We start from the raw sequence: 16,103 nt of genomic DNA, 5'->3' as shown, positions 1-16,103 counted from the left end.
ACCTGTGCCTTGTAGTTGGTGGAGAGGCTTTGGTGGGGGTGGGGGGGGGGGGGGGGCTCAGGAGGCGAGTTACTCGCCGTAGGATTCCTCGCCTTTGACCTGCCCTGGTAGCCACAGTATTAATATGGCTAGCCCAGTTCAATTCCTGATCAATGGTAACTCCCAGGATGTTCATTGTGGGGGATTCAGAGATGTTAATGCCATTGAATGTCAAGGGGAAGTGGTTAGATCCTCTCTGGTCGGAGATGGGCGTTGTTCGGTACTTTTGTGGTGCAAATGTAACTTGCCACTTGTGAGCCCAAGCCTGGATATTGTCCAGGTCTTTCTGCATTTGGATATGGACTGCTTCATTACCTGAGGAGTTGCGAATGCTGCTGAACATTGTGCAGTAATTCGCAAACATCCCCACTTCTGACCTTATGATGGAAGGGAGGTCATTGATGAAGCAGCTGAAGATGGTTGGGCCGAGGACACTACCCTGAGGAACATATGCAGTGATGTCCTGGAGTTGAGATGATTGACCTCCAACCACCACAACCATCTTCCTTCGTGCCAGACATGACTCCAACCAGCCGATTGTTTTTTGCTGATTCCTATTAACTCCAGTTTAGCTAAGGCTCCTTGATGCCATACACGGTCAAATGCTGTCTTGATGTCAAGAGCAGTCACTCTCATCTCACATCTGGCATTCAGCTCTTTTGTCCATATTTGAACCAAGGCTGTAATGAGGTCAGGAACTGTGTGACCCTGGCGGAACCCAAACTAAGTGTTGTCCGTGAGCAGAGTATTGCTGAGTAAGTGCGCTTGATAGCACTGTTGATGACTCCGTCCATCATTTTTCTGATGATGGAGAGTGGACTGATGCAGTGGTAATTGGTTGGGTTGGATTTATTCTGTTTCTTGTGTACAGGACACACGTGCGCAATTTTTGACATTGTCGGGTAGATGCCAGTACTGTAGCTGTACTGGAACAGCTTGACTAGGGTGTGGCAAGTTCTGGAGCACAAGTCTTCAGTACTATTGCCGGGATATTGTCAGAACCCATAGCCTTTGCAGTATCCAGTGCCTTCAGCCGTTTCTTGATATCATGTGGACTGGATCACATTGACTGAAGACTGACATCTGTGATGCTGGGGACCTCCGGAGGTGGCCGAGATGGATCATCCACTCAGCACTCCAGGTTGAAGATTGTTGCGAATGCCTCAGCCTTGATTTTGCACATACGTGCTGGCTCCTCCATCATTGAGGATGGGGATATTTATGGAGCCTCCTCCTCCAGTGAGTTGTTTAACTGTCCACCACTATTCACGACTGGATGTGGCAGGACTGCAGAGCTTAGATCTGATGCATTTGTTGTGGAATCGCTTAGCTCTGTCTATTGCTTGCTGTTTATGCCGTCTGTCACACAAGTAGTCCTGTGTTGGAGCTTTACCAGGTTGACACCTGTTGCTCTTGGCATGCTCTCCTGCACTCTTCATTGAAACAGTGTTGATTCCCTGGCTTGGTGGTAATAGTAGAGTGGGGGCAATGCCAGGCCATGAGGTTGCAGACTGTGGTTGAATACAATTCTGCTGCTGCTGATGGCCACAGCGCCTCATGGATGCTCAGTCTTGAGTTGCTAGATCTGTTTGAAATATATCCCAATTAGCATAGTGGTAGTGCCACAACACGATGGAGGGTATCTTCAATGTGAAGATGGGACTTTTTATTCACAAGGACAGTATGGTGGTCACTTCTACCGATACTGCCATGGACAGCAGGCAGATTGGGGAGGATGAGGTCAAGTATGTTTTTCCCAGGGCAGCATGGGGGCACAGTGGGTTAGCCCTGCTGCCTCACAGCGCCGAGGTACCAGGTTCGATCCCGGCTCTGGATCACTGTTCGTGTGGAGTTTGCACATTCTCCCCGTGTTTGCGTGGGTTTCGCCCCCACAACCCAAAGATGTGCATGGTAGGTGGATTGAACATGCTAAATTGCCCCTTAATTGGAAAAAAATGAATTGGGTACACTAAATTTATTTTTTTTAAAGTATGTTTTTCCCTCTTGTTGGTTCCCTCACCACCCAGTCTAACAGCTATCTTCTTTCGAACCTGGCCAGCTCGGGTGTTACTACCAAGCCATTCTTGGTGATGGACATTTAAGTCCCCCACTCAAGAGCATATTCTGCACCCTTGCAACCCTCAGTACTTCCTCCAAGTGGTGTTCAATGTGGAGGATACTGATTCATCAGCTGATGGTGGCCGGTCCATGGTATTCAGCAGGTTTTCTTGCTCATGTTTAACCTGAAGCCATGAGACTGCATGGGGTCCAGAGTCAATGTTGAGGTCTCCCAAGGCAACTTCCTCCCGACTGTATACCACTGTGCCACCACCTCTGCTGGGTCTGTCCTGCCGGTGAGACAGGACATACCCAGGAATGGTGATAGTGGTATCTGGGACATGTATGACTATGTCAGGCTGTAGTCTGTGAGTCAAACCCAGGTCCCCAGATCATGATCCTGGGTCTCTGGATTACTAGTCCAGCGACACTACCACTATGCCACCGCCTCCCCTATAACATAGGTAACAGAATTTTGAATAACCTTGAGTTTAAAGAAGGATGCCGGCCAGGAGTGGGTTAAATGTGCAAATCTAGTGGTAACAAAAATATATATGAGTGAGTGGCATATAGATGAGGAGGGAGCTTGGGGTGGAGTGCTCTTTCAGAGGGTCAGTGCAGACACGAAGGGCTAAATGGTCTCCTCTGCACTGTAGCGATTCTCTGAAAGTTTCTGCAACAGGTAGGCTAAGGCAGTGGCTAAACACGGCGATGTTGCAGAAGTGGAAAATGTGATCTTAGTAATGCTGTAGCTATGTAGCCAGAAGCTCTTTTCAGGGTCTAACAATTGCCTGAGAAGCAAATGGATTTGGTGGCTAGGGAACAGAGGGAGCACAAACAATGGTCTTCCCAATATTTACTTGGAGCAAATGGAGCTCACCCAGTACTGTGTTTTGGACAAGCAGTCTGACGCTTTAAGAGACAGTGGAGCAATTGATGATTTATTACTCTGAAATCACTGGGATGAGGAAGACACCAGTTTATATTGCTGGACTGTGCTGGGTTTAGACTGTGTGCTATCCTCCATGTATCCAACCCCAACGATATCTGTAGGACTCCACCCTGTGCTTCTTCCTCCACATATCCAACTCTGGCCTGTACATTGCCTCCTCTGTAATGAAATGACTTGTGCTCCTTCTCTACATTTCTTACACCACCATGTAAACACTGCATGCAGATAAGTCAAAACAGCACAGTACAGAGGCTAACTGTAAATTTCCATAGTTTAATTGGAACAGGCCACTGAAAAGTTCAAATTATTTATTTCATTCATCCCATTTTCTTTTCATTTTTTAATGTCTACAAAACACTGAAATATGTAATGCCATAAGTTTGCTTTTCCGACAGTTCAAAGGGATTTTGAGGGAGATCATGGAGTTAAACAGCATATGTTGCAAATCTCCACTGATGTAGAAAATCCTGCATTCTCGCATCACCATAGAGGAGAGTGTTGATGCTCTTTTCCAATCCTTCATCCAAAAAGTAATAAGAGTACAATTGTTATGGAGTTCAGTACTATCAACGGCACTAGAGAAGGAAAAGATAAGGGACAGGTCAGTTATTTTATTATTGATTCTTGTGGCCATATTGTAACAACCTCAATAACTTACACTGATGACAACAATTGACAAATGCATTGCAGAGTACAAAAATAGGTCAGGAAGATCTCTGATTCTATAGCTGGTTTGTACTGAATTAGCAGATTGTAACCAAAGCAACATTGGACAGTGGGGATGCTATTATTCACCTAAAAATACCTAGACCACCAAAGAGCGGGGTGAAAAAGCCAGGGTTTTTTGCTCCCTATCTAGCGAGTCCTCTCCAAAAATAAGGACATGCAAAGAGAATAGGAAGTCCAACTGCGATTTGTTGCAATTTAATAGCATAGTCCCACATGACTGGGGTATGGTGGAGTGCTTGGCGACTAAGATGTCATGCCTGTCATCGATTCAATCCTTTCAGGAGGTGGAAAGCAAACAGGCTTTGATAAATGGCAATGATTTTCCATTTCCAAAATGTTCAGGAGGAAGAATGGAAAAGATGCCTTGTACAAGAGATCAAGCAGCACCTTACATTTCCCCTGTGACCAGTAAGAGATTGTGATTGAAATTTGGTGGCTATAATTTTTTTAAAACTTGATCAAAATTAATGTATAAAATAAGAGGAAGGAAGAGTTCAAAGTCTTTGCAGATTAAATATAATAAAGATCAGATGACGGATCTGTAAAACTTACGCCTCATCACCATTCGTACAGATCGGATTAGATTTACGAGCTGTGATTTAATCCCTGGCTCTTCTCCAAAACCACCGACACTCTGGTCTGTCCCCCAGCCAACTGCAAAAACATTGTCAAATGAAATTTAGTTACAAATGTAAACTTAAAAATACATGATTTGGCAGTTTATCATTCTGAAGCTGAATTACAAATAATGATAGTTTTACAATGGCCTTATTATAGAGTTTTGTTTTTAATCATTGCTGCCCTTTTATTACGATCATTTAAAAGACAGAAGTCTATTCATCTCTGGGCTGATAATCTCTCTTCCTCATTCCAGAAATACTTAGAAAAAGTACCTGGAGCTGACACTGGCAACAAGCCAAGTTCTCCTAGCCTGCCCCATCATTCGGCAGGCCATCTGATGCATTCAGGATAAGTTACATATGAAGAGAAGGCAATTTAACTCCCTTGAGCCTATTCTGTCATGTAGTGAGATCATGGTGGAAATGTGACTAACTTGATAAACCTGCCATGGACCTCTTATCCCTTAATTTAGTTAAAGATCTATCACTTACTTAAAAGTTACAATTGATCCAGGATCTATTGTCATTTGCAGAAGAGAGTTCCAAACTTCGATCACCCTCTGTATGTTGATGTTTCCTAATTTCACTCCGAAAGATCTGGCTAGAATTTTTAGAATATCAGACATCCAATCAGTGGAACTAGTTTATCTCGACCTGCCTTATCTACTTTTCTATCTGCCTTATCTACTTCTCTATCTGCCTTATCTACTTCTCTTAATATCGTCAAACTTTAATCAAATCACCCCTTAATCTTCTGAATTTCACAAAATACAACACTAATTTGTGTTATCTCTCTTTTAAATGTAACCCCTGGAATTCTACATTCATTCTGATAAATCTATATTGCATTCCCTCCAAGACTAATTCATCCTTTCTAAGGTGTGCCCAAAACTACTCTCAGTACTCCAGGTTTTGTCTAACCACCAATTTGTTTTAGCTGTAACATAACTTCTGACCCCTGTATTCAAGTCCACTCGTTATAAAGACCAGCTTTCTGATTATTTTTTTAACCTGTTCATAACATTTTAATAATTTATGTACATGGACCTCCAAGTCTTTTTGGACATCCACTGTTTCTAGTCTCCTTTTAGAAAGTAGAGTAGCCTGTTCTACCCTTTTTAGGTCCAAAGTGGATAATCTAATTTTTGAGTATGTTGAAATCTTTTGAGCACAGTTTTGCCATTCACTTAATATCTTTGTATGTTTATGCTTACAATGCCACCTATCTTTCTGTCAACGCCAAATTTAGAAATGTGAGTTTCTATTCCATCACCCAAGTCGGTAATAAAAATGGAGTATAGGCGAGGCCCCTTGCATGACACTAGCCAGTTAGAGCACCTGCCCCATTACCCCTATTCTCTGCTTCCTTCCCCTCAGCTACTTTCCTCACCAGATCAATAACCCGAGTTCAATTCCATGAGCTTTAACATTAGCTAACAATGTCTTATGAGGGGCTTTGTCATATGCCTTCTGAAAGACATTTTAAAATTATATCCATAGACATTCCCCTGGCCACTATTTTAGTCACCATTTCAAAACATTCAATCAGATTTGTCAGACACGACCCGCCCTTTACAAATCCATGCTGTATCTCTCTGATAAGTGATAATTTTTGACTTGTTCAGTAACTTTAGAAATGTTCTAACACCGCAGTAGATTAGATGGTTCATAATTGCCTGATTTCTCACCCTCACCTTTCTCAAATAACAGAGTGGCTTGCAGAATTTTACAATCAGAGAAATGGTTCCCGAATCAGGAGAACTTTGATTAGGGCATCTGCAATGTTCTCACCTACTTTATTTAAAACCCTGGAATGGAAACTAGCTGTTCCTGAGGATTGGCTGCTCTTTAATGTCATTACCTTCATCATAACTGTCAGTTATGTGGAGGGCTTTGAAATGTGGTTGTTAAGGTGTATGCTAAAAATTCCATTTACAGACCAGAAGACCAACGAAGAGGTGCTTAAAATTGCAAGATCAGAAAGAACGGTAAATAGCGACATCCAGAAATGATCAGAGCTGAAAAGCTACAGAAATCTCTGCTAGAGGGCAATAAAAAGAGGGGTCAATTAGCTGTATTAGGATGACAGATGTCAGTGTGATTGCAGGCGAGCTACAGTGGATGTGTGAGCATGACGCAAGACAGACAATTGTGACATACCTCAACAGCAAGCAGCAACTGTCAGTTTCCTTAAATTAATTTTGGCAATTCATTGATACAAAGTAATTATTTAATGTTTCCCATTTCCTTATGTGTATTAGTATCTGAATATCTGTTTAAGGATTCCACATTGCTCTGGACCACACTCTTTTACCTAATGAGTGCAAAAGGTTTGTCTTCATTTTGATTTCCTTTGCAAGTTTCTTTTCCTACTCCCTTTTTTGTAGCTCTTTTATTTGTCTTGTTATTTTCCCTTCTTTGTGTCTCTTTCCATTTGCCAGGATCTGTGCTTTTTCTTTGCATTTTCTATGCTTTTTCTCATTTTTATGTTGTCCGTTACCTCTATAGGTATCTGGGCTGTTTTTTGGGGGAAACCAGAGCTCTTGCGCCTTAGGGGTATAGACTGCTTCTGCGTCACATTCAATTCCTTTTTGAACACCATCCATTGATCTTCTGTCATTTTACAAATTTGTCCAGTTTAAAGTGGGCAATTTCCTTCTCATTTCATTTTAGTCAGTCTAAACCGAGATTCTTTGTAGCTGGTCCCTATTTCTCTCTTTTAGGCACTACAGTGAACTCAATCCTACTATGATCACTATTTGATAAGTATTGCTGAAAAAGAGACTTTTCTGTCAAAGCTTTTTGTCTTGCACTCATCAGCACAATTCGCAAGAATATCAAATGTCAGGGGAAATAACAAATTTATTGCTAGCCTATTCATCAATGTTCTACTTAAGGAAGCCATAGATATTTGTGCTGCAGCACTATATCATGGCGATCCAGACCTACCACCATTGCATGGATCAGTATTTATTGAGCATTCATTATGAACTCGGTAACTCACGTACTTCATTTTAAAAAAAATAAACATTTTATTGAGGTATTTTTGGCATAGTAACAACAACAATATAAACAATATACATGAAACCATAAACATAGTACAAAAGCCATTAACCTTTCGTACAGGTCCCACCCTTATTAACCCCCTACGCTAACCTAAACTACTGCCCCTGCCCCTCCCCCCGTCTGCTGACGATTAATTTTCCGCAAAGAAGTCGATGAACGGTTGCCACCTCCGGGTGAACCCTAACAGTGAACCTCTCAAGGCAAACTTTAATTTTCTCCTTACAGAGAAAGCTAGCCATGTCCGATAGCCAGGTCTCCGACTTCGGGGGCTTTGAGTCCCTCCATGCCAATAGTATCCTTCTCCGGGTTACCAGGGAAGCAAAGGCCAGAACATCTGCCTTTCTCCTCCTGGATTCCCGGATCTTCTGACACCCCGAAAATCGCCACCAGTGGACCCAGCGTCACCCTTGTTTTTAAAACTTTGGACATAGAACAGAGAACATTACAGCGCAGTACAGGCCCTTCGGCCCTCGATGTTGCGCCGACCTGTAAAACCACTCTAAAGCCCATCTACACTATGCCCTTATCGTCCATATGTCTATCCAATGACCATTTGAATGCCCTTAGTGTTGGCGAGTCCACTACTGTTGCAGGTAGGGCATTCCACGCCCTTGCTACTCTCTGAGTAAAGAACCTACCTCTGACATCTGTCCTATATCTATTTCCCCTCAATTTAAAGCTATGTCCCCTCGTGCTAGACATCACCATCCGAGGAAAAAGGCTCTCACTGTCCACCCTATCCAATCCTCTGATCATCTTGTATGCCTCAATTAAGTCACCTCTTAACCTTCTTCTCTCTAACGAAAACAGCCTCAAGTCCCTCAGCCTTTCCTCATAAGATCTTCCCTCCATACCAGGCAACATTCTGGTAAATCTCTTCTGCACCCTTTCCAATGCTTCCACATCCTTCCTGTAATGCGGCGACCAGAATTGCACGCAATAGTCCAAATGCAGCCGCACCAGAGTTTTGTACAGCTGCAACATGACCTCATGGCTCCGAAACTCAATCCCTCTACCAATAAAAGCTAACACACCGTATGCCATAATGACATCCGCAAACCCCTGCCAAAATCCCCTAAGCTTTGGCCATGTCCAAAACATGTGGCTATGGTTCGCTGGTCCTCCCGCGCATTTTGTACACCAGTCCTCCACCTCAAAGAATCTGCTCATCCGGGCCACTGTCACGTGAGCCCGGTGAACAACCTTAAATTGTATCAGGCTGAGCCTGGCACATGTTGCAGACGCGTTGACTCTACTCAATGCGTCTGCCCATAAACCATCTTCTATCTCACCTACCAGCTCCTCCTCCCACTTGCGCTTCAGCTCCTCGGTCTGCGTCTCCTCCGACCCCATAAGCTCCTTATAGATGTCCGAGACGCTCCCCTCCCCACCCTCTGAAAATTACCTTGTCCTGAATCCCCCTCAGCGGTAGGAGCGGAAAGGTTGACACCTGTTCACGAAGGAAGTCTCGCACTTGCAGATACCCGAATTTGTTTCCCCTCGCCAGCCCAAACTTCTCCTCTAACGCCCTCATACTCGGAAAGCTCCCCTCTATGAACACATCCCCCATCCTCTCAATCCCCGCTCTCCTCCATAACTGGAACCCCCCATCCATATTCCCCAGGGCAAACCGATGATTATCACAAATTGGGGCCCAGACCGATGCTCCTACATACCTTCTCCATTGGCCCCAGACTTTCAGGGCCGCCACCACCACTGGACTGGTGGAGTACTGTGCCGGCGGGAGTGGCAGAGGCGCAGTTACCAACGCCCCCAGACTGGTGTCCTTACAAGAAGTCTCCTCCATACGCCGACCACCCCCCCTCCCCATCACCCACTTCCTGATCATGGCTATATTAGCCGCCCAGTAATAGTTGCTAAAATTTGGCCGCGCCAGCCCACCCTCTCCCCGACTCCGCTCAAGCATTACCTTCCTTACCCGCGGGGTCTTGCCCGCCCAGACGAAGCCAGTGATCACTCTGTTGACCCGCTTAAAAAAGGACCGCGGAATAAAGATGGGGAGACATTGAAATACAAATAGGAATCTCAGGAGGACCGTCATTTTCACCGTTTGCACCCTCCTGGCCAGAGACAACAGAGGCGTGTCCCATCTCTGAAAATCTTCCTTCATTTGGTCCACCAGCCGGGCCAGATTCAATTTATGCAGCCGGTCCCATTCCCGTGCCACTTGGATGCCCAGGTACCTAAAACTTCCCCCTACTGACCTAAATGGCAGCTCTCCCAGTCGCCCCTCCTGTTCCCTCGCCTGAACCACAAACATCTCACTCTTATCCAGTTTAGCTTATACCCCGAAAACCGGCCGAATTCCCCTAGAATCTTCATGATTTCTTCCATCCCCTCTACTGGGTCCGAAACGTACAGAAGCAGATCATCCGCACATAGCGAAACCCTGTGCTCCCCCCCCCCCCCCACCCCCCCCCGACAATCCCCCCCAGCTCCTTGAGGCTCTCAGAGCAATTTCCAATGGCTCTATAGCCCTTGAATACATCTGATAAGTGGATGGTGCGTTTGCTACATTTCAACATTATAGCTGCGTGTAATAATTTCCTTGAAGTTCTAATTGAGAAATCTTCTAGGGGGTTTCTATCAGGGTCTACCACAAACCTACCTTCACTGGTCAACCCATGTGTTGGAAATTCTTATCAGCAAATTGGGTCTAAGCCATTTGCTCACCATACAAGCTTGATGCTGAAATAAGGTGCATCAAATTCCTAATTGCATCTTGCGGGATGGCTACCCTGAGCAGATCATTTTAACTGATAATCACGGAAACTCATTAACGGGCCCAGGTTAATCACTTTCTGCTCTAAAAAGTCCACAGCCTACCTCAGATTACCCTGACAAGGGCAAGGTATCTCAAAAATCTGAGCAACAGGTGAAGCTAGCTGTTTCACGCTGTTACTATGCAGCAGCAACACGAGTGATATTCACCGCTAATAGGATGCTGCCATCAGACCAAAAGGATGTCTGCCTGTTACAAATGTGGTATATGAATTTCAGTGCCAGTGTGATGCCCGGTTTGTAGACTGTGTGTCCCAAAGACTGGCAGATCATATTAAACAGCATGCCCCTTCCATTGTTTGCAAAGGGCAAGGTACAGACTGTACCTAATCAGCCTGTGCTTGCGAAACTCAAAACATGGACCAGGATTTTCCGCACAACCTGCTACTTGTTTTGCAGAGGCAGCCTGTTGAATGCACCCCTTGTCAATGAGAAACCTGCGGTGGATGTGCACCGTCGGCATGACTGGAAGAACATGCACTCACATTGCACCTGTTGCCGCTAAACAAAATAAGTGACAGCCAGTTGCTGGTTCATTCCTTAGGACAATGCCTTGACGATTCAGAGTCAAGTTTCCTGGTTTAAATTTCAAACAATGCTTGGCAATAACTGCCAGTCACCATCAACTGGTGCATTCTCCATTGCAACACCTCCACCAATTAAGAGTCCACTTGCCAACTAATCAGCATTCTCTTCTCATACAGTATATATGTTGTTCCCCGGACGATGGTATTCTTGCGAACTGTCCTGATGAATGCAAGACAGAAAGCTTTGACAAAAGAGTCTCTTTTCTCAGCAATATTCAAATTTTGTACTACGATAGGACTATATCCAATATATGTTAGAAAAATGTGAGGCTGTTAACTAAATTTGGCTCATTACTAAATCTAATGCGGCATGTCCTATGTTGGTATAGAATCATAGAATTTACAGTGCAGGAGGAGGCCATTCGGCCCACCGAGTCTGCACCTGCACTTGGAAAGAGCACCCTGCGTAAGCCATACCTCCCCCATCCCTGTAATCCCACCTAATCTTTTTGGACACTAAGGGCAATTTAGCATGGCCAATCCACCTAACCTGCATATCTTTGGACTGTGGGAGGAAACCTGAGCACCCGGAGGAAACCCAAGCAGTCACAGGGAGAATGTGCAAACTCCACAGTCACCCGAGGCTGGAATTGAACCTGGGTCCCTGGAGCTGTCCCTGGGGCACTGGAGCAGTGCTTTTTAAAAATAAATTTAGAGTACCCAATTAATTTTTTTCAATTAATGGGAAATTTAGTGTGGCCAATCCACCTAGCCTGCACATTTTTGGGTTGTAGGGGCGAAACCCATGCAAACACGGGGAGAATATGCAAACTCCACCCGGACAGTGACCCAGAGCTGGGATCGAACCTGAGACCTCGGCGCCGTGAGGCACAGGGCTAACCCTCTGCGCCACCATGCTGCCCTACGTGAAGCAGCAGTGCTAACCACTGTGCCACCCCATCATCATTCGGAAACCTTCACAGAATTGTTACAGCATAGGAGGCCATTTGCCCCAACATGTCTGCACCACACCTCCGTAAGAGCATTTCACCTCGTGCCACTCCCTTTCCTTTTCTCTATAGCCCTGCACATTCTTCTTTTATAGAATGCAGTCACAATACAAGTAGTAGCAACACAGTGGTTAGCACTGCTGCCTCACAGCACCAGTGACCCGGGTTTAATTCCGGCCTTGGATGACTGCCTGTGTGGAGTTTGCACGTTCTCCCCATGCCTGTGTGGGTTTCCTCCGGATGCTCAGGTTTCCCCCCCACAGTCCAAAGTTGTGCAGTTTAAGTAGATTGGCCATGCTGAATTGTCCCTTAATGTTCAAAGATGTTGTGGGCATGGGAGTGGGCCTGGGTGGAGTGGCCTCTTTCGGAAGGTCGGTGCCGACTCGATGGGCCGGATTGCCTTCTTCTGCTGTCAGAATTCCATGAGCTAACAAGCCAATTTCCTCTTGAATGGCTCAATTGAACCTGCCTCCATCACACTCTCAGGCTGGGCAATCCTAACCACTACTGCGTGAAAAGGTTTTTCCTCATGTTACCATTCATCTTAAATCTGTGCCCTCTTGTTCTCAATCCTTCCACCAATGGAAACATTTTTCCCTGTCTACTCTGCCTAGACCTCTTATGATTCTGCATACCTATTGTTGCAGAAAACCACCCCAAATGCATAAATTTCATTCCCGTTCTGACATGTAATTTGTCTATCTTAATCGATATGAAAATTAAAACCCACATTAAAATTGTCCTGCTTTACGGCAGCACGGTGGCGCAGTGGTTAGCACTGCTGCCTCACGGCGCTTAGAACCCGGGTTCGATATTGGCTCTGGATCACTATCTGTGTGGAGTTTGCACATTCTCCCCATGACTGCTTGGGTCTCACCCCCACAACCTAAATCTGTGCAGGCTAGGAAGATTGGCCACGCTAAATTGCCCCTTAATTGGAAAAGAATAATTGTGTACTCTAAAAAAAAAATTAATTGCCCTGCTTTTGCTACATGCTTGTTTATTTATACAATCTACCATTTCACAGCTGCTACTGGAGGCCTATACACCATTCCCACCAGTCTTAAATAATCTTCTGTATTTTAACTCTACTCAGAAATTCTCCATTGCCTCCTTATATCCACTATCATTGATGTGATTTCATCCTCTTTTAAAAAAAAACATATTTATATAGTTTTTTAACACAATTTTTTGCCCTTACAAACAATAACCCCCCTCGTAACAAAAAAAAAAGAGAAATCGCGCAGAGCAAGATCTAGACATGGTAAAATGATATATTTACACAGCTTTGTACACTGGCCCTCACCGATGTGATTTCATCCTCAATAACGAAGGCTGCTTCTCCACCTCTACCACTTTTCCACTCTTTCCTGTAGACCATATAACTTGGCTGCATCTTTCAGCCATGTCTTAGTAATAACTACCATATTATACGCTCCAAGGGGGTGAAACCACACTTAAGAGGACAGTTTTGGTCTCCTTATTTAAGGAGGGATATACATGAATTCGAGATAGTTCAGAGAAGGTTCACTAGGTCATTTTCTGGGATGAAAGGTTTTCTTGCGAGGAAAGATTGAACAAGTTATCATAGATCCCTACAGTGCAGAAGAAGGCCATTCAGCCCATTGAGTCTGCACCGACCCTCCGAAAGAGCACGTACCTAGACCCACTCCCCCACCCTATCCCCGTAAGGCCCATGCTCCTGGAGTTTGGAAGAATGAGAAATGATCTGGTTGAAACATATAAGATTCTGAGGGGGTCTGACAGGATAGTTCAGATCAGCCATGATCTTGGTAGGACCAGAGGGCGGAGTCGCAGAATAAAGGGGTGCTCATTTAAGATTTAATAAAGAATCGCTCTTCTCAAGGAGTGGTGAATCTTTGGAATTCCTTACTTCTGGAAGCTGAGTCCGTGAACATTTTCAAGGCTGAGATTGATGGGGTTCTAATGAGTGGTGAAATGAAGGTTTATGGAGAAAAGGCAGGAAAGTGGACTTAGTGAGTGTTAGATGGCCATGATCTTATTAAATGGCGGAGCAGGATCGAAGGGCTGAATGGCCTACTCCTGTTTCTATTTATTTTGTTCAGAGCCGACTGATTCCTGCTTAACAGAACTGTAGCAACTGAGAGAGAGGTACAGAGTGTAACCCTTCACCGTAATGAGATGAAAGTCAAGGGTATCATGCTTTTCAAAACTAGTTTGAAAAATAAACCTTATAATCATCCAAAACAGAAAAAGGAAGACTTGATGGACTTGCCAGCTTTAACAAAGAGTCATTCAAACTCGAAATGTTAGCACCCTTCTCTCTCCACAGATGCTGTCAGACCTGCTGATTGTCTAGCATTTTCTGTTTTTGTTGTTGTGGAAGACTTGCATTTACATAGTCCCTTTCATGACCAGTAGACATCTCAATGTGCTTTACAGCCAATGTGATACTTTTTGAAGTTTAGTCTCTTTTGTAATGTAGAAAACATCGGGCAGCACGATGGCACAGTGGTTAGCACTGCGGCCTCACAGCCACGGTCCCAGGTTCGGTCCCGGGTCACTGTCCGTGTGGAGTTTGCACATTCTCCTCGTGCCTGCGTGGGCCGCACTCCCACAACCCAAAGATGTGCAGATAGGTGGATTGGCCATGCTAAATTACCCCTTAACTGGAAAAAAAATGAATTGGGTAATCTAAATTTATATAAAAAAAGAAAATGTCACAGTAGTCAATTTTGCACAAACCAAACTCTTACAGACAGCAATGTGATAATGACCAGATAATCAGTATGTAGTGATGATGATTGAGGGCTAAATATGGCCAGGACAGCAGCGACAACTCCCCTGCTCTTCTTTGAAGTGTCAGGGGTTCTTTTACATCCAACGCAGCAGGCAGAAAGACCTAGGCTTAATGTCGCAACCAAAAGACAGTGCAGTGTTCCTTCCCTCTGTGGGTGAGAAACTATCTCTTTAAAAATCTTCGCTGGCTACAAATGAAAAAACAAATCCTTAACTGTAATCCCTCACTGTCTGTCCATCATAAATTGGAAATTTAGCCAGAGTGGGAATTGTATGCAGAGGGAGGAAGGCGGCCAGCCTTCAGCTGCCAAAATCCTCAGCTCAGGAATCCCTGAGCCTCTCCACCTCCCTCCCTCCCTCCATCCATCCAGGTGCACCTTAAACGCCGACCTCGACCTACCTTTTGGTCGGTCACCTGGCCTAATGGGTGGCTCGGTGCCATTTATTGCTTGCTTGAAAATGCTCCTTGCGAAGCGCTTTGGGGCTGTTGCTACGGCAGGGGAGGGGCGCTAGACTGTAATAAGTTGTTGTTGGTTCATTGCCGAGAGCCCCTGCGCGCGGTGTCCCTTTAAGGGCGGTCCCCTTTAAGAGGCCCAGCTCACTCACTCTTGTTGAGGAAGCGCTCCTCATGCAGCACGGCCACGGCGTTGACACAGAGCAGGGCGGCCTGGAGCAGCGAGTACAGGGTGAACGCCATGCTGGCAGGACCGGCCCTGCCCACCAGGAATCTCAACAAAGCCGCACAGACAGCCAGCTCCACCGACCCCACCTTTCCGAATCGGTACAGGAAGACACGAGGGACAAACCTGAGACAGCCAGACGGAAACGCGAAACTCAAAATATAATCTGGGTGCAGCAAACCAGAGGGGAGACAACCAAAACTACAAATCAAAGAATATGCCTTAAATTATCACCGCTTCTCCTGCTCTCAGCCTAGTCACTAGTTTACAGCTTGACGAAAAGGATCTACAGCGAATTCTATACCATGGATCTCCTGACAGTTGAATATGGTGCCCTGTCAAAGAGATCTCCAGGCATCCAGCAGCAATGTCAGCAAACAAGTAAGCAGCAAATCACGTGGAAGTTTTTGCATAGACATGAAACAGAAAGTGTAATTAATTTAGTTTTTAAGATCACAAATTAAATAATAATTTTTATTTTTTAATATATTTAGAGCACCCAATTCATTTTTTTCCAATGAAGGGGTAATTTAGTGTGGCAATTCACCTAGCCTGCACATTTTTGGATTGTGGGGGCGAAACCCACGCAAACACGGGGAGAATGTGCAAACTCCACAAGGACAGTGACCCAGAGCCGGGATCGAACCTGGAACCTCGGCACCATGAGGCAGCAGTGCTAACCCACTGCTCCACTGTGCTGCCCATAAAATTAAATAATTATGATTGGATTTAAATAAAGGCTAACATCACTATAAACAGACACCATGAGCTGGATTCTCCATAGCTCGACACCAAAACCGTGATCGGCGATCAGTTGGAGAATGGATTTCGACGGAGCC

The 16,103-nt window shown here is 45.0% G+C and overlaps 1 protein-coding gene across 1 annotated transcript; it reads right to left on the bottom strand.

Annotated features, from left to right (window-relative positions):
• Positions 1-3,302: 3,302 nt before the first annotated feature.
• On the bottom strand, positions 3,303-15,378 carry ier3ip1 (immediate early response 3 interacting protein 1). The gene is made up of 3 exons (XM_072497457.1): positions 15,191-15,378; positions 4,331-4,432; positions 3,303-3,624 (listed from the first exon to the last, which is right to left on the bottom strand). Exons 1-3 carry the CDS (start codon positions 15,279-15,281, stop codon positions 3,569-3,571), a joined length of 249 nt encoding a protein of 82 aa, XP_072353558.1. The 5' UTR covers positions 15,282-15,378; the 3' UTR covers positions 3,303-3,568.
• Between the last annotated feature and the right edge of the window lie 725 nt (positions 15,379-16,103).

This window comes from Scyliorhinus torazame, chromosome 3 (assembly GCF_047496885.1).
Source record: "Scyliorhinus torazame isolate Kashiwa2021f chromosome 3, sScyTor2.1, whole genome shotgun sequence".
Lineage (NCBI taxonomy): Eukaryota > Metazoa > Chordata > Chondrichthyes > Carcharhiniformes > Scyliorhinidae > Scyliorhinus > Scyliorhinus torazame.
Note: the sequence above shows the minus strand (reverse complement) of the source record. Positions and strands in the feature narration are given on the sequence as shown.

What these genes read in the sequence shown, in the direction of transcription:
- ier3ip1 (XM_072497457.1), bottom strand. Translation starts at nt 15,281, where the DNA reads ATGGCGTTCACCCTGTACTCGCTGCTCCAGGCCGCCCTGCTCTGTGTC. An exon ending in GGAGCGCTTCCTCAACAAGA is followed by an intron (nt 4,433 to 15,190) that starts GTGAGTGAGCTG and finishes ATGTTTTTGCAG; the next exon opens with TTGGCTGGGGGACAGACCAG. An exon ending in TGTACGAATGGTGATGAGGC is followed by an intron (nt 3,625 to 4,330) that starts GTAAGTTTTACA and finishes TTCCTTCTCTAG; the next exon opens with TGCCGTTGATAGTACTGAAC.